This window comes from Anopheles coustani, chromosome 2 (assembly GCF_943734705.1).
Source record: "Anopheles coustani chromosome 2, idAnoCousDA_361_x.2, whole genome shotgun sequence".
Taxonomy (NCBI): Eukaryota; Metazoa; Arthropoda; class Insecta; order Diptera; family Culicidae; genus Anopheles; species Anopheles coustani.
The window spans coordinates 44,859,138-44,882,354 of NC_071289.1; the positions used below are offsets into that span (position 1 = coordinate 44,859,138).

Sequence of the window (23,217 nt, forward strand, 5' to 3'; positions counted from 1 at the left end):
CAAGGTATTTTTAATATATTTTTTTAAAGAAAAATAAATTTACCTCTTCTTCAAAGTCAAAGATGTTCAGCAACTCATACTGAAATGTAAATTAAGGTACGTGCGAAAACGAAGTATCAAAATGACAATTTTTCTGCGGGTCACTGCAAGGATCTGAATTGCTATTTATAGAATGACCAAGTAGCGACCAACTGCAGCATAATTTTAGGATGTTTATAGGGCACTTGAAGACAAAATCATAACTTTTCTTGTAGCCTAGTGCTTAATGCAAATTCGAAGTCGTAAGCCAACTGGGCGATCCAATTTGAAGTAGAAACCATTCACTAACGCAAATGAAAGCTAATTCTGGTGATCTTGATATTCTAGTGATGGGCTGGTACAGCATGTGATGAAATTCAACGAGTGGTATAAACAACATCGATTCATCTACACCGGTACAGTATGTTTGGGAGGGGATTCTGGATAAAACTCACAACTTACCGTATGGGTGTTGATTCAGATTGAAGCGAATCACGATGGATTACCTGCTGAAACGCCGTTCCGGATGCTACATTTAGAAGATTTAGAAAGAACAGAAAGATTCAATTGAAATTTATTTTTCCGTGTCTTTCAAAGATTTTCAACAACACAAAAAATCTTGCCTACGCGGGGTTATCGTTACATTGAGTTATAACGGGCACATATTTTTTTATATTTTTATATTATACTGGACTTACTGGACTATATTATACTGGACTGGTCTTTACTGGAGTGGAGAATACGAAAGATTATTCAAGAAATCGATACAGCTTAAAGTTAAACGAGATTAAACTGATGTTCCGAATAATGAAATCTCGTCTCGTCAAAAGTACAATACAAATGTACATTCGTGTGTTTCAATATAAACAGAGTGCCTGCAATATGAGGGAACAGTTGTAAACCCCTTTGATAGTAGAGGGTCGTATGGGAAACATTCATTAAACACATTCCAGACAATCTCATATTACTACTGCTTCGATGTAGTAAAACAATTTAGAAGCAACTGTTTCAACAAATATAATACTGACTTTTAACAAAGCAAATACAGAAGCTAATATAGTTTTAATAAATAGTAAACATTCAAACTCTATATTTCTCCTCCAAGGAGTGACATTATTATTCCCCCGTTTCGGACAATGAACGTAGTTCCATTGACGTTTCGATCATAATTTCACACACCTAGAATCGGTCTCTACATACTTGGGATCGGGTTGAAATGGTGCTTAAAACGAGGGTTCTGACCGTTTACGGGCCATGGCCGGCTGCAACTACAGCCAAAGCTACAACAATTACCCTCAGATGAGTAATAATAACATTATTAGCATTGATTCGGTCCCAATCTGAGGCTGGATACCCGCTGCCATATCGGCCACTGTCCACTGATTGGATTTGCTTTTGGGTAGCAATCGTCTGCCAACACAATCGTACGGCAATTGGGAGAATTGAACACGTCGAAATGGGCGAATCGGAAGATGAGCCCCCCATTAGACCTTGAGAGGGTCCACTCCACATATCCGTATATTGGACGATTGGTTCTATATTTGTCGTTTCCATGCCATAGGCTTGATTGCGTACCGAGACCGTGCAAGGCAGAACAGCAGCGTTTGCGGCGAAATTGAAGAAACGAAAAAGAGTCTGTGTGACCTTCCCTATGTTTTCGAGCATAACGATACTTTTCCCATGCTGCAGTTGCAGGCGCTCGGCTGCTTGGCCATTGCTCTAGCACGCACGCAACCAACCAGAAAAACTTGACCAACGCTGGCGAACAATGTAAAGGCGGAGCGAAGTATTTGCAGCGGAGCAAGGTAAAACGTACGTGACGCCAACCGCGAAACTTCAGCAACGAAAAATACAGGGCCTGCTGTCGGTTTCTAGTGGCAATCCCTGCCACAATCGGAACAGCAGAACGAAGATAAGCAAGACATTTCTCGAGCCTCGCGGTGTTCATATTTTATCACAAAAGGATAACACACAAACACACCCGCACGCACGCGCGCATATAAAATCATACACTTCAACACACACAAACACACGCACTCAAAATAGCCCGCAGCAGGTTGCATGAATGGGAACACCTCGAATGGGAATGCCATTGCGCTGGGGGGCGTTCGTTAGCCGAGGCTATTCCCACTGTGGACAGGAGCCCCATTTGACACTTGACGAGCGTACCTTCGAGGTAGGCTGAACGGATTCCACGACTCCACGTTATAGAGTATTTCGTTTCCATAATCGGTTGTAAGTGGAAAGTGCACACATATCCGTTACTCGATTAGTACATATTTTATGCACATACAACAGGGAGAGTAAACTATTTGTATCACGAGAGGAAAGCAGTGGACGCGATGAAAATTATGGTAGCTTCGCGAGAGCATGGATTTTTAGAAATGTAATGTAAATGTAAAACAAAGGGAAAGTAAAGAAGAAAAGGCAAAAAAATTGGCAACGAAGTATAAAAGATGTTGAAAAGGGGATTGGAGAACCTGGAGGGGAAAGATGGAGTGGAAAATCCTATAAGAAAACACTTGGAAGCTTTAGGACAACCAAAGCACAGATAGAGCAGAGGAGGATCGATTGAGAGAATCCGAAAGAGGGAGTAAGAAAGAGAGAGCGAGAGAGAGAGAGAGAGTGCATGAGAAAGACAAAGAGAGAAAGAGCTAATGAGAGGGAGAGTGGAAGATAGACAGCGAAAGAGAGAGAAAACGAGAAAGAGAGTATAGGTGAAGGATGGTGTGATAGAAAAAAAGAGAAAGTCCTTGCGAGAGGATTGCGATTTTTCTAATGTAGCTGCAAAATGTGGACAGAAATAAAATGATTCGAGCTCGTATTCTAAAAATAACACCTACACCGTTTACTAGAAGTAGAATATTTGGAGGCACATTGGAAAGGGAGGCTGGATGACTGGATATGCTTACATATGGTAAGATTCGGCTTGAGATAAGTAAAGACCTCGTTCTTATCTTGCCGAGTTGTTAGTATGTATGGTCTTCGCTGCTCGCTTCTCTGCTTAGGTTTCGCTGTTGGGCATCCTATTGGCTGGGCAATGTTTTATTGGGAAAGCTCGCTCGATTTTGACCGCCTCCAACGTTCGGTACTGTTGCCCCGTGGTCTGTGCTAGGCTTCCGCCACATTAATAATGTAGGCGGGCGTTGGAACCAAAACGGAAAGGACGACAAACGAGAACGGGACCTGCGAGGATGAGACCGTGGCTAGCTAGCAAAGTCCTGCTCGCGCGTGTAAAAGTGGGCCACGATAGCGGCAGCTGGAGGAGGTGGGGAAACACGGGTGGAAAACGAGGCGATGGGTGCTGGAATGCACCAGCGTATGACGTATTAGTAGCACCTTCACCTTGCCTTTGTGCCTCGCACGGATTCAACACACTTCACCACGCACTTCCTCAACGATGGCGACAAGGGCTGTGTACACATTCGTTTATTTTCTTGTTTTCGAGCACTAATTTCTGGGATCCGTAACAGGCACAACACACACTAGCACGCGCGCCCCAAGAAAAGCCAGTGCGCTACGATTCGAGGCGAAAAAGGCACGGCATACTTGCTAACGTTTACCGAGCATTTTCCTTTCGAGCGGAAAGCGTTTTCCGAAGACTGCTGTGGAGCTGGGTTCGCTCAAGCGGGCGCTACTTCATGGCGCATCCGTTGCTCGCTGGCCATTGATTTTAGGGAAATGCGAGGTATTTGCTGAGGCACACAATCCACCGCACACGCACACATACACACACATATACGGGCACGCACGCACGCACACGCGCGCAGGCACATACACCCACCTTGGCTTGGAGGGTGCTGTCTCGAGCGATTTCTCGAGGATTTCTTCGGTCTTTTCACGCCAGGCTCAGCGGGCGCTCCACGACCGCACGACTCCACGACACGCAGCACCGTAATGTCGGACCGTCTCGCACATACCGCGGAGGCGCAGGAGGAAGGGGAAGGGGTGGACACAATCGACCGATATTTTCACTCGACGGACGGCCCTCGCAGCGGAGCTCGCAGCATTTTGCCTGTGGCACTGCAGACGATGGACGCGTTCCCGTTCGATTCACCGTAGGAGGCCCCCTTGGTTTTCTCCCTTGCGAAGGCGCCTTGATGGAGGGCGAAAACTGTGTGTGCACACACACGCACGGCTCGAACGCAACACTTTTCGGCCACGCAGAACCAGCCGTCGACTTGGCGCTACCAAACTGGCGAGCGTAGAATCAATGAAAAGCGCTCGACCCGTTGCAACAGGGGGGCGCATGCTCCGTGGCACGCAGCCTTTCGCTGGCTGGCGCTGGCCGTGTGTGTGTGTGTTTGTGTGTTGGTGCAATCGATAAGTATCCGTTCGCAGCGCGAGCGCCTGGCGGGCAGCTGTGTGGGTGGATTTCAGCGCGGATTTGAATGAAAATATACGCGGCCATCTAGTATCGTGTTCGGGAAGGCGCGCTAGTGCAAAACGCCATAAAGCTTCCCCTGGTCGGCAAAAGCTTGCTCATTTCGTACTGGCAGTTCTGCAAGCCCAAAGCAGGTGCCATGAATGGATGGCCGAAACAGCATGGACGTATGGCTAGAATCAACCAAGCGCCTCCATTCAAGGTAGGTTGAAGATGGTTGACAATTTTTTCATAGACCCAAGTGTGTCCCTTTTTAGTATTGCAAACCCTTGGTTCACTTTGTTGAGTATTATCTCTTAGCATATTTGCCTCATTTTCTGATACCATGCCATTAGCACATGGCATTAACCGTGGAGTTGTAATATAAATTCAGAACTATCAAATACGAAGACCTGAAATGTAGAAAATGTGGTGAAGAGCGATGAAAAACATAATCATTGAATAAATAACCAATTACTCACAAAAAAATCCTCAAATGTCGATTAACCACACGACGAACTCAATTGCACTCATTAAAGCACATACATGTTGGCTGACAACAAGCAACATTTGGCGGTTCGAATATAAAAATAACCCAAGGTGTAGCATAAACCAACGACGTTAATCAGTTTAGAGTATAAGATATTCTATACTCGTTTAGTGATGGAGGCGCCTGGTAAGAGGTAGGTTTGTGTTTAAAGAAGGCAAACATTTTTTTAGTACTGATTTGCCCTAGTGTGATTTGGGAAGTTTTTCGCTGTCCATTTTGTGTCTGTTACCGCTGCGAGGCGATGGTTTGGGCAGCCGATTCTGAAACACATTTGTACATGTTTGTACGTTGATATGATACCAATCGATGCAAAACAATGAAAAACAGCTAATTGGTACGAAAAACAACAATAATAGTTCTAGAGAACTTATGATATAAGTGTTCTAGATGTTCTTCTTCGCAAAATGGCAAGACTTTGAATCGGTTAACACTAGAATATATTGCTTTGGAATCTTGACGAAATGCTTTTTAGGGGTCATTTTGACCCCTATTTGTAAAACGCTATAACTTCATAATTTTTGAAGATTTTTCAAATCCATAAACTGTTACTCTTTAGTATATTTATTGACTATCTTTTGGCGTTTATAATTTGTTTATGTACCACTCCATTCTTCCGCTAGCTCGGTGTAAAGCAAAAAGTATCGATGTGAATCGAATTTTAATCCTTTTCAACTATTTTTTAAATGTATCACGTAAATTTAGAAGAAAAAGTGTGCGCTTTAATGTTTTTTTATGTGGCACGACATCCTCAAGTGGGACAAGGCCTCTCTCCGAGGAGAGTTTTCGGTGACCGAAAGACGGTATATTATAGATCGGTGGTCAGCCGTTCGTAATGCCGGGGGGTGCCAGACTCGAGATTCGATCCCCGCTTATATATTAGGCCACCTTTAAAACAAAGTTTCATATTTTTAAGATAGCATATTACGCTACAAATTTACCTTGAAGATGTGGATTTTAAAATTTTCCATATGTTTTTCCGTTCTGTGCTTTGTTCCGTTATTCCGTATCCGTGCGTTTCGAAGCGTTATGCGGGATACGTTACTTTGGGACTTTATTTTCGACCTTCCAGTCCAATTTATGGCGTCATTTGTAATTGCAGAAATATGATTTTATTTTTGAAATATTCCTCAACATACTTTCTTTCTAGCTCACACTTTTTTTCTGCATTTACATTACCGATTTTGAATAGGTAAAAACTGAAAAACTCAATTTCGACCGTTTTTGCTCTACACCGAGCTAGCGGAGTGATGAAGAAATGCATCGAAAAACCAAAAACATCAAAATATAGTCAACAAATATACTACGAAGAAACAGTTTACGGATTTGAAAAATCTTCAAAAATAGTGAAGTTATAACGTTTTACAAATAGGGGTCAAATCGACCCCTAAAAAGCATTCTGGGGATAGTCAAGTTGGTTCTCGGAACTGGTTGAACAGAAAAACCTGAAATTTTGTTTTAGATGTAGCTCTGTATTTTAAGAAAAGCCTTATTTTTTTTTTTGAAAACTATTTAGCCGTTTTCGAGATATTAAAGTCGAAAATTGAGTTGGGGTCAAAATGACCCCGATTTGGATTCTTGTGTTAAAATTGCGTTGCTTCGTCGTTTATCATCTCAAAAAAGTCACATAAGGAACTAGACTGTAGATGGATATACAGTAGATGCAGGATTTTTCTTATCATTTAAAATACATTTTGAAAATTCTATTAGATTTGAAGGCAACAAAATATTCCTCTTGATTTGATTCATTGTCCAGTATAGAAAGAGAGGATGTAAAGTATATTGAATTCTCATTTTATTTGTTTATCTTCGATTTGATTATGTTTGCAGTTTTTGCAAAAAAGTAATCCTTTGCTGGTTAAAGCTTCTGTGGGAAATTAAAGTTAAGTATGTTGCCTACTTAACCCATGGCGCAGCGGGGGGTGCCCATGGCGCAGCGGTAGCGCGAGGAAACACCACAACACAGGTGTGTGGGATCGAATCTCGAGTCTGGCACTCTCCGGTATTACGAACGGCTGACCACCGATCTATAATATTACCGTCTTTCGGTCACACAAACTCTCTTCGGAGAGAGGCCTTGTCCAACTAGGGGATGTCGTGCCACATAAAAAAAAAATAAATAAATGTTGCCTACATGTTGCCTACATTGTTCGTGCTTGAGTAAAAGTTTTACTCGATAATTGTTTTACGAACAATTATCTCGGTTTACGTCTACGATCGTACGCATTGCCTTACGGACAATTGTTTTCTTCGACGTTCACGACGTCAAGACCGCGAAGCAAGTGTTAGGAGAAAATTCGACGGGTTCCTCGTCAATTGTGAACACTGATTTGCACAACGAGTGCAACGCAAAGGATTTGCACAACGGGTGCAACGCAAGCAATAGTGCAGTGAGAAAGAGTGCTCATGATACGAAGCTAGTGAAAGGCGCCTACGCATCTCCCAACCGCCATCACGTTTTGCGCGTCATCGCAATTTGAGATAATTCGCGCGCATTTGATCTTCCAGCGCGTCATCGGTTAACCCTTGGAGGAACAGCGAAAAAAACCCACAGTGAAAACAAAAACTTTTAAGAGAAATGGAGAAAAAGCTCAAAGCTCAAAGCTCAGCATAAAAAGAAGGTTGCATTGGAGAATATCAAACGCTCAAAAGATTTGTGACCACGATCTCCAAGGATGTAGTGGATCAGCTTCCAGGTGCATTGGAGAGGCTTCAGCAGCAAAAGGAGGATACTATCGCTAGATTGGAACTATGTGCGGCTCGACTGGCAACCCAATTATACCGGAAGGTCAGCCAATCCTTAAACATTGCGATACAATCCACGGTATAATGGACCGATTCCATGACCGTGATACATTGGTTGAATTCCTCACCTCGACGTTGGAAACTATATGTGGCAAACAGGGTGGCCCTCATACATAAGGAGTCCAGCATTTCGTGCTGGAGGCATGTTCCGGGCATAGATAATCCTGCAGATGACATCTCGCGCGGTCTTCATGCAGATAAGCTATTGGAATGCGATCGGTGATTTCATGGCCCGCACTGGTTGTCTTGCAACGAAGAAAGCTGGCCTGTGCACAACCCATCTACAGAGGAAGGTGATTGTGTATAGGAGGAAAGAGCAGTGACGCCACGTGTGGCTGCCGTATCAACGACGGCAGATTTCAGCAACAAACTATTTGCATCATTTTCGGCATACCATATTTTCGGAAGATCTATGGCGTTTTGTCTGCGTTTTATTCATTTCTGACAGGACGCGGCGCATTCAGAACCACGGAAGACGGAAATCCAACGGAACAGCTCTCACTGGTTGAGAAAGTGCCACCATTAACACGGGACGAACTACTCCAGGCTGAAATCCAGTTGTGCCGATTGGCGCAGGAGGATAGCTTTGCAGAGGAACTGCACACCGCAAAGCATGGTAAGGAGATTCCGAAAACGTCGAAGCTGAGGTGGCTATCGCCTTTTGTTGACTCGAAGGGATTACTGCGAGTCGGTGGTCGGCTTCACAATGCGCAGATTCAGGACGCGACCAAACACCCGATTCTGCTCTCCACTAATCATTCGTTGGCCAAGTTATTGACAGTCGCGTATCACTTGAAATTATTGCATGCCGGACCTCAGCTATTATTAGCCACACTACGTCAAAGATTCTGGATAATTGGCGGTCGCAGTCTCGCTAAATCTGTTTACCATCATTGCCAACAATGTTTCAAGGCGAAGCCCACATTGGTGAAGCAAACCATCGCGGACCTCCCAATTTCACGGGTAACACCTACGAGACCGTTTGCTGTCAGTGGAATTGACTACTGCGGACCAGTATTACTAAAGTCAACGATTCGGAACCGCAGCCCGACGAAGGCGTACATAGCTATATTCGTGTGTTTTGCGACCAGGGCGGTACACATTGAATTAGTGTGTGACCTCACGACGACGTCCTTTCTAGCAGCACTTCGGCGTTTTGTTGCAACACGGGGGAATATTTCAGAACTGCACTCCGATAATGCAGCGACATTCAAGGGCGCCGCGCATGAGCTTCATCGCCTCTATAAGAAGCTCAAATGCATTCAACAAGAGCGGGACGAGATTTTCAACTGGTGTGCAAATAACGAAATGAAGTAGAAATTCATTCCACCACGTGCCCCGCATTTTGGCGGTCTTTGGGAGACAGCGGTACGTTCCGTAAAACAACACATTGTTCGCACAGTAGGAAGTACGAGATTAACTCATCTGACCGCTAGTGCCATTGTCTAACGAACCCACAGACACAGAGCCACTAACACCAGGGCATTTTCTAGTAGGCTCCAATATGTGTACATTACCACAAATTGATAGGTCGCAGGAACCATCAAATAGGTTGAAGGATTTTGAGCAACATTTACAGGCCATCTGGACGCGCTGGTATCCGGAGTACCTTCTACAATTACAAGCGCGTGCTAAAAACTGTTCAAATAACCCTGTAGAGCTAGAAAAAGGACAACTCGTCTTGATCAAAGAAGATAACGTACCTCCAACTATGTGGCCCATGGGGCGAATAACAGCAGTGCATCCAGGGAAGGATAGCATAGTTAGAGTTGTTACAATTCGAACTGCATCAGGGAAGGAAATTGTACGAGCAGCAGCGAGACTCGCTCTCATTCCCAATCCCCAAGTGTAAAACCCATAGGCGTAGGATTAAAAAAAAAAATCAAGCACTCACACAACAGTTAAAAAAGGATACCCTTTTTTGGTGGCCGGAATGTGGGAAATTAAAGTTAGGTATGTTGCCTACATTCTGGCGGATATCATTAGAATAGAGAAAAGGATTAACGAAAGGGGAATTAGGAACTAAGTCAAATGAATTATAAAGTAACGCGAATGAACTATATTTGACAGATTAATAAACAGAAGCAAACTGGAGCTCAAAGTGTAAGGTTTTAGTTGCACAGCACGAAGACCATCCGAAAATTCACACGGCTTCTAAACGTAACTATAAAATACATTCATTTACTTCCCTAGTTATTATCAGATGCTAATAGCATAACGTCGATTCTCATTTTGGGACTCTGAATATTTCAACTGTTTCTCATAAATCTTCACCTTTTTCGACATCAACTTTTCGTTTAACTAGGACTAGGTCAACTGTGAAGTATGGTCAAGAAGACACAGATATTTTCGATGAAATATAAATTTTGCGCAGGCTCCAATGAAGATTTGAAATATAGAATGAAGCAAATTTCCCAACGCAGGTGAAAATAAGACCTACACTCTCCTAGCGTGAAGGAGTTATCATATTTACTAAAATGTTATGTTCTTTCATTGCTGAAATCCATCGAAATTGAAAATCTTGATGAAAAATAATTAGGGTTACAACGAAGCGGTAATTCATTATCCTTACGATCATTTATTTACAGGTGTATTCTTCCTTGCGCTCGGTGCAGATATCACACGTTACCGTACAGCACCATTTGAACTTGCAGTTGCACTGCCAGCTCCGGACGGTCTGGTGCGTGTTGTAGCCTCGTCCACAGCATAGTAGATCGCACCGATCGATGGCGGTAGAGGTACGATTACAGCTCCGACCGACGGTGCCGAGTATTCCAATGCTGATGTTGCGCTCGCAATAGTTTGGTGAAGGCTGCAGATAGACCAACTCCGATCTCTTTGGATTTTGACTATCACTCTTGGCTTTACCGTCTTTTGGCGGCGGTTTATTTCCTTTCCTGCGGCGAGAAAGTGCATGCTTATTACGATACATTCGAATCAATACTGTTTCGGTTTTGGCCAATTTTCACAGCTTACCGTTTCAAAACCAACTGACCATTGGAAGAAGTGGCTGGCACGTGCACTAGCTTGGCTTTGCGATATTTCTTCATCATGGTGTTGCCAATGACGTGAAATGATGGCAAGCTTTTCCAGCAGGTTTTCATGGCACAAGATCCACTGACACCATGGCATTTACACTCCGTCCGTAGGAGCATCTTGACGAGCTGAAATGACAATTCCGAAATTGTCATTTGAATTACTTGAATACCCTGCCAGCTTTCCTTATTTATCGCAAGCTTATTTATAGTTCTTTTTGCTCACCTTCCTACCGACGCGGTTGTTGTGCAGGTTCATTAAACTGCGACTGTCGTTTTCGATTTCACGAGCATCGAGAAACTTTTTTGCAAATCGCATACCGTAGCCGATGTCCACGGAACAACCGCCCCATTTCCAGCTCTACTAACACAATGATTGAATAAGGATGGCAAAAGAAACATTAAAAGAAATAAATAAAACAAAACCAAATGTGAGTGAAATGCGGAACAAAACAAAAAATAAAAAATAATTTATATCCAATAATTAAACTTACTTCAGAGTCACTGGATGTGAATGCTTTTTGCTGGGTATCACAACCGCAGGACGTAATGTTTCCTTTTGCGCACGCAGCAGTTATCGAATATACGGCACCGGCGCTGGTAATGCCATATGTATATGCAGCCTCTTTCGAACCTGTAGAATTAGGATTGAATTGATATAGCTTCCTTTCAATATACTTTTCGAGCAATTAAACAAACTAATAATACAGTAGTCAATTTTGTCTGATTTTTTGCGATTCGTTTGATTGATTCGATTTTAATGTTTCTATAGCTTTTTCTGAGAGCAGGAAGTTATTTAGAGCGAAGCGATAAAAACAACACAAATTTAGTTTTTCGGAAACCACATGTTAATAATTAGAGGAGGGAGTAGAAATAAGCTTAATTGAGAGAAGAATAGTATAGTTCCTTTGCATTATCTAATTACAGTAAAATGAATAAGCGAGTTCACAGTACGGAAACAAACACTCGAGGTATCAATGATACATCCAAGAATTTTAAAAATAACGTATTCAAAACAAAAATGTTTACCAGGGAAAAGAAATTTAAAATTTATGCTTTCATAAATATGTGGTCAGATAGCCATATGCTATTGATAGAAAATTATTGTTGAATCTTTTACACGGAAAAATATGCCACATTATTATTCTGTTTTGCGAACATATTTCAAAATTATTAGAAATATGAATGAATTGTAGTATTTCTGTTCATAAACTGTTGACTTCATTTTTACTACTTAATAATTTACTGAAGTAATGAGCTCAAAGCACTATGCAGATATACTTCCTCAAGAAATAATTTGCTTAGCGAAATGTATCAAATACTTTTAAACTCATCTTTACTGTTTCCAATTGGAATACCATACCTATAACCATTATCTGCCCAAACATCTCTTTATTCCACACGTGAGAACAGTTCCAACGGTGACCTAGGTGGGAAAGATTATAAAATGTTACCGGATGTGTAGATATTATCAAACAAATGGCCCATACGTCGTCTTACCGTGAAATTGTTTTTGGCATTCACTTGCTCCAAGCAGCTGGCCAGATGCTAGCGATATTACTGCATCCGGCGACTCCGTACATATCTGCCGCTGGGTTTGTGTGAGACCGGGAATGCGAGAGCACAGCACTGACGAAACAAAACATTTGGCAGCCCTTGGAAAATAGAAAAGATACATTTTTTTATTTGATAGTTATGTAATGAGTTTCTACACAGCGTATATTGCTAGCAAAGGTTTGTGATTTGTTTTCTCTAGTCTTAAATAATTATGACAGTCGTTGCCGTTTTGCTCCAAACTGTGCTTTGTGATTATTGACTCCTAAATGTATGCAATACAAAGCGAAAATCGTGCATCTTCTTGACAATTGGTTTTTGCGGTTAATATTAAACTCGAGCAGATGTGTTTGGAACAATTTTTAGATTGCTTCATTACTTTTAGTCTGTTGATTTTACTGTTACGTCTTTGGGAGTTTCACCTAAGAGCGACACCCGAAATAGCATGAATAGGAGCCACCCACATTAAAAAAAAACGCATTCTTTAAGCGTGTCGAATTGTGCCAACAGCTTTGTTTTTGCTGACCACCGTTAAGAGGAATAATGGCATTTGGCGAGCTAAATGTGTGAAATTGCATGTATGTTTCGTGGTAATGGAGAAGAAGGTGTGGAAAATATTTGCCAATGTCGGATGAATATGCTTGTACTGTTAATTAGTACGATACAACCGTACTTGCATCGAGGTGTATCGTATGAGAACGTGTTGAGTTTCACGTACAACAGTACCAAAGTTTGCTTGTGCTAAATCATGTGCTTTTGTCTTTAAAAAAAAACTGAAGCATAATAAACCATATTCCCGAAGTTTTTGACAGTGCTTTTTGATATCAGGCGAGTGGGAAAAGCCCGTTTAGATACAATCGAACTTTCCCTCTGAAAAAGGTGGTGCTTGATTCCGGTTCAGATGTGTGTAGGTTGAGGTGTCGAAACCAAATGTAACATCTTCACGATGACCGTTTCTAATGTTACTGATAAAAGCGTTATCGAAAACCAAAGCAAGTAAACCCCGCATAGCTCCTCTCATAATAAGATCGTTTGTGTTTGGCAGGCGTTAGAAGTTTGGTTGTTCTTTCACAATTTTTTTTATGTTGGTAAAACATCCAACTCCATTCTTACCTTAACTTGAAGATTACCAGTAAGACAAACAGTGCCGCTGCAATGTTTCTCATCTTACGCCGTTGTATTGAAGGACATTTTTAAGGCATCGCATAAAGAAAACCGATCAAATTGTGATCTCTTTCAATGTTAATCAATGTTCACTTCGATATAAACTACGATGCATTACTACAGGGAGTTTGCATTTGTGCCTTGAAAGAAGGTAGCACTAGATCTGTAGCACTAGATAGTCAAAGAAAAAATATAAACATTTCTTACACGACCCTATCGGTGCACATGCACTCGGTGTATATTAACACTTCTTGACGCGAAATTTCATGAACATTTATACAACGGCGCGCACAGTGAACAGCCGAGCACACAAAAACCATACTGGTATCGCACAATCATTGGCACCAACTAACTTGAAACTGTATTTATGTATTCATTGCACATAATCTTCAACTCAGCGATATCGCTTCAGAGTCCACCTAGCTCGCCCGCCCGCTGCCGTTGATAAAAGCCAAATAACGAGCTAGTTAGTAACAACACGAACGATTTGCGCACAAACACACTGCGGCGTCAGCGCGAGTCCGATGCGACACAAGCGACGAACCCTTCTTCGGGATCGGGAAGCGGAGCGTTGAAACTGAGGTGATTTTTACTCTTTACGCTTTTATCTGGTGTTGGCTAAAATTCCGTGGCAGAAGCAAAGGCGTATTGATCTAAACGCTTGGCACAGTTTCACTGTTGGATGTACAATTTTGGAAAACGCCCGATCGCTACCGATCACCGGACGAAAACTGGCTTTTTTCATTTAGTTTTATGCTCATAGTAGGCTGAAAGAAGATTACGAGAGACGAAGAAGCAAACTAGTTTCAGAATGAATCACGCTGCTGCCACCAAATCAAGCGGCACGAGAGGATGATAATTGCGTTGGCGGGGCAAAGGTTGCTGGAGAAATTTGGTTCTCAAATACCAAGGGTGGTTTAGCGTCGTAGCTCGTGTTCTCCCGACTATTGCAAAAATGGGGCGCTATGCTAAGTGCTGTACAGTAACTTCAGGGTACCAGTAACGTCGGGAGGGAGCAATACATCTATCACATAGGCTGAATTCCGCAGCATTCCTTATTACGGAGGTTTACGGTCCACAACAGACCAACACACATGGTGAACCTTTGTTGCGATTTCTGCGCCGTTCGTGCTGTTAGCGTCGCCGATGAGGAAGGAAATAATTGCCCTGCCGGTAAGAGACGTACTGCACGTTTCTGCAGCATCTATGGAGCTCTCACGGTTGCTGATGGCAACCAGACCAAGCGGACGAACAGGCTGCTGTTGATCCGGCCGTCTCTCCTTGCATGCGATCGACCCGGAGCCCGGAGGTTGTTTGAGATTATTTTTTTATGTTTTGCCTTGTTCGTTCGCGTTTCGACCGCCCAGACGATCTCGTAGGCTCGTTTGCCAGTTTCACCAACAGACTGCCTTATGCCTTATTCATCCAACGTCTTGTTTCGTACGGTTATCGCTCTTCCTTTACACTGCACCAAACACATCACCAAGGAGCTTAAGTTCCATCTCGAAACAGGCCGTTCTGATCAGTTTCGCGGACGGTGGACGACTGAATAGCGCACGGCGACGGAGACGACGACCACTACAAGCGACGATCGGCGACGAAAACGCCGCGCGAAGCGCGATCGCTCAAGGAAAATATGTATCTTGCGCGCTTGTAGGATGTTCGAAGGTATCGTACAGACAAAACTCGTTCCTTATGCGAGACGATTCGGACGATTCCAGTGAAGTGCTGTGGTTCTTTTCGCGCAACATCTTTATCGCGAGCGCGAAGAGAGAGTACGGCATGGCACAGAGGCAGCAGATGAACTGAGGTAATTTGGGCTCCAGGAACAGTCGGGCAAAGCACGGGGAAGGAGAAGGGCAGGTCACGGCAGCAGGGGTCTCAGAGTATCATCATTGACTCCGTCATCGCAGCGCAGTTCAGAAAGGGCTGAGATGGTTTTTTTCAGACATTCAAATCCCCCCAGGAGCTATCCCCACACGTCTTTCGGGCAACATAATGCGGAATTTTCAAGTAAGGCTTTTAAACTTCAAATTAGTAATGCTCCAGGCTTTGCTATCGTTTATCAGAAGAATCTTAACCAGTGGGGGATTTACACTCATGGGGTAAAATGAACGGGCCCCTATGCAATAAAAAATCATCAATTTGCGTCTTGCTTAGGCACTTTTCAATAAAATCAATATTAGCTATTATTTTTATCCTTCATTTTATCAATTTCGCCCAACAATTCTTATTCAATCTACGATACGGCACGTACTGCAAAATTAAAAAAAATTGTTATTGAATTAATAGAGAAGAAAAATTAAATAGTTCTACTTCCCCCTTTAAAACCCGCATGAAGTATTCGTTTAAACACGTAACTCGTTTTAGAAGGAATAACGATTTTTTTTTAAAGAATGGTATGCAGCGTTTTCTAATGTATCAGGCAACATCTAACAGGATATGTCAAAAACGCATTTCTTGATATTAGTTGGATACAACTATTGTTTGCAGTGGCGCATTTAACGGTGCGCGGGTTGAGCGGCCGCGGGGGGCCCGAGCTCGCAAGGGGCCCCGAACCTTCAATGGCAAAGTTTGTAAAATTTGTACTTAAATAAATATTCTATAGAATTTATCAATTTTCTCTTATGATCGACAAGTAACAACTTGTAGGAGCTCAATAATGGATAATATAAAAGTCACCGTTGTCTGTATATATACGAGGGCTGACAATAAAGTAAGGTCTTCAATTTTTTTTTTCATAGAAAATGACATTTATTTACAAAAAGCGATACACCGTTGGAAAGGCCAAGGTCTTGGCTACTTTTCTCCATAATCGCCATTTTCTTCCAACACCTTGCGCATCCGCACGATGAACTTGTCTATGCCGGCAGAATACCACTCTCCGTCCGCCTCGCGCAGCCAGGTGTTGACCTCTTTCTGAACCTCCGCGTCACTTTTAAACTTCTTCCCTCCGAGATGTTTTTTCAGGGCGGGGAACATGTGGTAGTCACTTGGGGCCACGTCGGGACTATAGGGAGGGTGATCGATGATGTCCCAGCCAAATTTCTTCAAAACGGGCCACAACTTTGGTCGCACATTCCACGCGCCGCTTCATGTGGTCTTCGGTCAGCTGTTTCGGCACCCATCGGGCAGAAGCTTTGTGATACTGCAAGTTGTTCACAAGGATATGACGGATTGTTTCGCTGCTACACACTCCTCCAAGCTTCTCTTCCAAGTCCCGAATTGTCGCACGGCGGTTTTTGAGCATTTCTGCCTCCACTGCTTGAACAATCGCATCCGAGACCGACGGTCGGCCACTTCTCTCCTCGTCGTGAACATTAGTGCGCCCGGAATTGAACTCGCAGCTCCACTTACGCACGTTTTTTATGTCCATACACTTTTCCCCGTAAACTTCCACTAGTTGACGATGGATTTCAATAGGTGTCACCTTTTTCGCACTCAAAAAACGTATTATAGAACGCAATTCGCACTTGGACGCTGACGCAAGGGGTACCTCCATCGTTGACGGCTGCTCAGCCAAGACTGAGCGGTCGGGGAAGCCTCACCCAGCAGCAAAGTGGTAGTGGGGGAACCAAGGAACACGGCGGTGTTGCCAGATTTCGCCTAGCGCGTGATCCGGCGAAGTTGCAGCGTTGGAGACCTTACTTTATTGTCAGCCCTCGTATATATATATATGTATGTGATCGCATCACGCCAAAGCTACCGGGCCGATTTGCACCAAACTTGGCAGGAAGGTAGCTAATTTTCCAAGGTTGAATGATCTGAACTTCTGATAATTCGGATAACTTGTTGATATCCCCGATCCTCCCTATCCCTCCCCAACACTTCTTCTTCTTCTTCTTCTTGGCGTAACGACCTCTTGGTCATGCCTGCCCGTTAAGGGCTTACGAGACTTGTTTCCCTGTTGTACGTGGATAGTCAGTCCTCTCGTACAGGGGAGGGTCCGGTCTCGGTTGGGATTCGAACCCACGCCGTCGAGGTGGTGAGCCCCGGCGCTCATGGGCCGATGTTCTAACCGGCGCTACCGCTCGGCTGTCGCGGACCCTCCCCAACACCTACTCTCTAAAATTAATGAAAAATAATTTTAGCTCAACGATTACTGAACGGATTTTCACAAAAATTAGTACACATGCTCCTTACGTAGGGACATAGCATGGGTTAAAATTTAATTTTTCTAATTCTAATTTTTCTTTCCAATTCTAATTCCATTTTGTTAATAATAACCTTAAAAATGGTTACAATGCAATATGGGTATCATTTTCGAACAATTTGGGGTCACTAAATCGAATGGTCACAGTTTGTGTGCTCAATCTCATCTCTTCTACGTAGCAAATATTCTCAATCACACAAAATCGGTCTAATCAATTCGATCAAACATAATTATAAGAAAGCCAAGTGTGAAATGTCCAACATTCTTATGCTTCCTTCCTGTCATAACTTTCTATCACCTGAACGATACAAAATATCTAAAAATGTATGATGACATCCACCTTACGACAGATGCAACGGATTTAAAAAAGACACTATTTAACACCGTAAATATAGCGGGCGATGGTAGAAGTGCTCTTAAATAATCGTCGGTTATCTGTTGTCCTGGTCCAACTGTGGTTTAGGAACAGTTTTTCTCATACTTTCTTTAATAGATTAATTTTAAATGCTTGCACTAACCAAGCTGGAAGCATAGTTAGGTAATGAATGCAAAATGTATATTTACATGGTTTCATCGAATAAAGGTAATACTCGATTTTTGCACATAGCAAAATTTAAGATTGTTAAACTGAAAACTGATACTGAATGCAAACACTCTTCAGTTTGGAATTGATTTCTACCCGTATGAAATCGGGTTAATCAGCTAGTAATGGATAATTTTACTGCATCCTACAAAAATGAATGCTCAAAACCCAAATAAAATAATGAAAGTGTGGTCAGAGTTGAAGAGCAACAGAAGATAAATGTTTTACAGTTTATCAATTGGAAACATGTATTTGCAACAAAACAACAAGATACTGGAATATATCAAGCAGAGTAATAAAACAAAGCGTTGAAAATCTTAAACAGTTTCAATGTAGGCAATGCATTTTTTCTGCATATAAGTTTAAATAAAAATCATTAGTCCCTGTGAAACGAGGTACGTATTTAAACGAATATTAATGTGCGAATAAAATTATTTAATTTTCTCACTCTAGCTATTGCATAAGACTTGTTAAACAAAATAGATAAAATCAAAATTAGATGAGTCAGCCAGAAAACATATTGATTGTAGGATAAAAATAATAGCTAACATGGACTTTGTTGAAAAGCATATAAACAAGACAAAAATCTACAAGTTTTTACAGTAACCAAGCAACTACATGCTTGGTTCCAATTGATATACTATAAAATATGTTTCTTTTGTTACTCTTCGACTCTGATCATGTATTAGACTATCCTGCCATTAGTTCGTTATGGTTCTTAGCATTAATTTATACAGTGACCGGCACGGAAAAGTGTCCACCTCGAAATTTTTTTCGCTCGATTTTTGCTCAATATTTTTTCATCAATTCAATATGTTATGTGTCCTGGTTTAGCTTTTGGAGCCTGCTGAAAGCGCTTTGGCATGCTCTCCACTAGGTTTTTTAGTTATTGGGGATCCAATTCTTCCTAAGCACGCATTACATCTTCAAAATAATCATTTTTATTCGATATATCAGCTTTGTCCACCCTGCCATCGTGAGTTGACTACAAATTCTCAATGGAGTTTAGATCTAGGCTGTGAGGAAGAAGATTTTGACTTCTTAGCAGTTTGTTTCGGGTCATTTTTTCCTGCAGTTTGGAAAACTAGCTGGATGATGCACGTTTTAAAAAAGGTTCGCCTACTGTAGTGTCCAATACAACTGTCGAAACCGTAATCTTTCCATCACTTATGCATGATAGCAAAGCGTATATTAGCCATGAGCAACATAGATTCATGCCAGGCCGCTATACTGTCACGAACTTAATAACGTTTGTGTCAGGTTTATTGGCGAAAATTGATCGAGGTGGTCAAGTGGATGCCATATCAGAATTTACTTTATACTGACTTTACACAACTAAAACAATCTTCTAATCTAATCTTCTTTCTCTGTGCACTAATAAGTGCTCTATTATTTCTTTCTCTCGCTCTAAACTACCACACATGGGACATTATACTCTAAATGGCCATGCTGTTTAACGGGTATCTAAAGTTCGGAATCTAGGCGTCATCTTGGACTCGAGACTCTTCTTACACTAACAACACGAGCAGGTTATCAGCTCGGCACTGAGAACTTTGGGGTTTGTCCGCCGTCTTGCCCACGAGCTGACGGATCCCCAATGTTTGAAAAAGTTATATTGTGTCCTAGTTCGCCCAATACTAGAGTATGTAAGCGTAGTGTGGAGTCCGAATGACGTTACGATTGAAAGGGTGCAAAAACTTTACTCTGGGAACTCTGACACGCCTCTTCCGCCCAGCGTAAGGTAAGGTAAGGTAAGGTCAAATTCTGGGTCTTCCTTCGTCGGAGTCCAGGCGGGCTTTGTTGATTGCTGGCTTACTATTGGGTACCACTGATGCACCCTCCTTACTCCAACAAATTCCTGTCTATGTCCCATCCCGATCCTTAGAAACTCGTCCCCCACAGGCACTTTACTCGTCGTACTAGCTATGGTAGAGATGATCCCTTGCTTGAGTGTCTGCGAGAGTTTTGGCTGATTCACTATATCAAATATAGCTCCATTCTGGCCATCTTCAATCTGCCTACGTCTATGTAGTTAAGTTTGCATTGCTAGAGGCAAGCAATGTGATATACTAATAAACAATTAAACAATTAAACAATTTTATTTATATAACTAAAACAAGCTGACCCGACGAACTTCGCCCCGTCAAATAATTATGCAGTTTGTAATACTCTAAAATTTGAAATTGACTACCTGTGATGTTAAATTTTGTTTTTAAAACTGTATAGAGAAGAAATTTGAATTCATTATGTTGGAAATCATTTTATTGTGATTTTATTATTGCTTGTAACGCACCTTGATAGACTGCATTTTTAGTCTTTTGTTGGTTTGCGTAAATGTGCAATGATGCCGGTTTTCCAACGCGTGAACATGCAACATATAGCTGGCCATGAGAAAACCAAAGCATTTCTAGATTTAAGCCACACACTTCCAGCGACTGCCCTTGTGACTTGTTGATTGTCATCGCAAATGCAAGATTCCGTGGAAATTGAATTCGCTTGAACTGAAATAGCATATCGTTCGATTTCAAGGGAATTCTAGGAATTAAACATTCGGTCCGCTTATAAGCCCCTTTTAAAATTCTTGCCTCTATGATATTGTTCATAAGCTGCGTCACAATCAATCGTGTTCCTTTACAAAGTTTCGGCGCATGAAGGTTTTTCGAAAATTCCACTGGATAATTCACGGCTTCGTCTTCATTTTCAACACGGTCGATTGATTTGTATGATCGCAAATCTCCCGGAATTTGGTTTAGAATTTTCCAGTTGAGGTCATTAACATCTATATTTTTATTTCTATATATTGCACATACACATTAGTTATGAGATCCTCTTTAGTTGAAGTGAATTGGCAAATGGTAGTCGGAATTGATATTAATCCACTGGATATATTAACCGGAATCTGACCGGTTCCAATTCTTATGCTTAGTCTACACGAAGCGCAAAGCAACCTTTGCAAACGGTCAAATGCTGTGAGTTAGCGGTAAAATGCTGTCAGATGGGCAGTCAACTGTCAGAATGTGCGCAAATGTGTTTTTCGGTCGGCGAGTGAAAAATAGCTTTGCAAAAATTTGCGCACCTGGTATAGAGTGCCGGTGGATGGAAAATAGTTGTTTGTGATGATGTACAGTGGTTGTTGATAAGATTTCGGTGTGTACAATACCTCTGTGCTGCTTTTTTTACAGTTAAACAATCAAATCAACATTGAATGCGCTTACATCTACATCGGCTCACGAATAGGAACGTCTACACGAAGCGAAAAAAAGTGGTAGCAAAATTGACATTTGCGCGTGTATTTTCAGAGTTTTGCGCCTCGTGTAAACTAAGCATTAGAAGCTCTTTGTAGAAAACTCTTGCGCTTCTATCTTGTTGCAAGTGCACTCGCATATTTATAGTCAATCGTATGGTTTTTAACGTATTGCCACAAATACGATGATTTGAGACATGCATTTACTTCATCTGCCGGTGTTGATTTTGGAATAACGGGAAGTGTTTGTCTAAAATCGCCTGCTAACAGTACCGTTGCGCCACCAAAACGCCCGTTATTGTTCCGCAGACCGTTTGTGAGCCATTGTGCACATCCCACACAGTTAGTTTACAATTTTTCAATACTTGGGCCATAGCTGATTGCTTTGAAATGTTGCAAACAGGAGTTTCATGGACTTGCATGTTTAACGGTAATTTTAGTGCGGAGTGTGCCGTTCTTCCACCTCGCAATACGATTTTGAGATCGTATTGCCGCCAGAATCAAGGATATTAAGAACGTTTTTCCAGTTCCGCCGGATCCAGGAAGTATAGTCTACCGTTTCCATCATTGATAACCTTCATCAATCGATCATACGCACTCTTTTGCTGCTTGTTCAAAAGTGGGACATTTCTTTGAACTTGTTGTTCCAACGTCTTTATGTCGTCATCTTGGATTTGGCGATTTGGCGCTGGCATATGAATTTCTGTCAATAATTTGCCACTCATAGGCAAACACAAATCTTCAATCAACGCCAATGCCTCATTGTAGATCTTATCGTTCATTTGTAACTCGAAATCTCCTGTTGTTATTCGAATGCGATGTAAAATGTCTTCGGCGATGTCATTTCTGTACGTTTCCCATAGTTGGCGTGGATTTGAAGGCTGACATGTCGAAATGATCATCGCGAAAAGTGTACGAACTTCAGTGGCATGTGAAGCAGCTATGGCATCGTCCATTGTTTGATTCCACTGATTATCATGTTCCAATTATTCTAACTGCTGGCATGCTTCTCGAAAAGTTGAACACACCATACGATTCCCGGTACGTAATGACTCAAACGATGTTGGACCACGTACATTAACCAACAACAACCGAAGATAGCAGCAATCATCGTTTTTTGGGTGGATTGTGTATATTCGTCCTAATGCATTAGTTGAAAACACATCTGGATGTCCGTCTACTGGTTGGCCTCGCTTTCTACGTAACCCTTTCTTTGACGATGCATTCCATGTGTAATATCGAGGCATTTCCGAATACACCAATGTTCTTGCAAAAGGATCGCTGGCGCAGGTAAAAAAAACTCGTCAAAGTTGTTGCTGGTTGTGTTTCGGCTAGTTGTACTGCATTTTCTAGGTTGAAATACACTCTTTGACCATTCTCCAAATGAACTGCGAGATGCACAACAGTAGGAAATCGCTCATGAATTGCAAAAGAAAATATTCTCCATAGCGCTTCATTGCAGTTAACGTATCGTCCCATTTGGTACTTGCTGATCTAATCTCCCTCAAGATGTAGGTAATGTACGTAAGATAAGATTCGTATTTCAAAATTGTTAATTTGAATACTACTTTTATGAAAAAAAGCCTTTTTTCGAGTTTTCTGATTTTTTTTGCTTGTTCTTTTAAATTTTCTAACTTTTCATTTTTCTAAAACCTTTAAATGACCAAAAGGAAGAAATTGGCAAAAGTATTCGTTAAAATAAGTTCAGCCGTTTTGTATTTTTGTTAAAGATTGTAGTTTTTTATTTTTTA

The 23,217-nt window shown here is 41.9% G+C and overlaps 1 protein-coding gene across 1 annotated transcript; it reads right to left on the bottom strand.

Moving 5' to 3' along the window:
* Positions 1-10,311: 10,311 nt before the first annotated feature.
* On the bottom strand, positions 10,312-13,514 carry LOC131267194 (protein Wnt-2). Its single transcript, XM_058269993.1, has 7 exons — positions 13,436-13,514; positions 12,269-12,423; positions 12,132-12,194; positions 11,263-11,402; positions 10,995-11,129; positions 10,710-10,897; positions 10,312-10,630 (listed from the first exon to the last, which is right to left on the bottom strand). Exons 1-7 carry the CDS (start codon positions 13,486-13,488, stop codon positions 10,312-10,314), a joined length of 1,053 nt encoding a protein of 350 aa, XP_058125976.1. The 5' UTR covers positions 13,489-13,514.
* Positions 13,515-23,217: the final 9,703 nt, after the last annotated feature.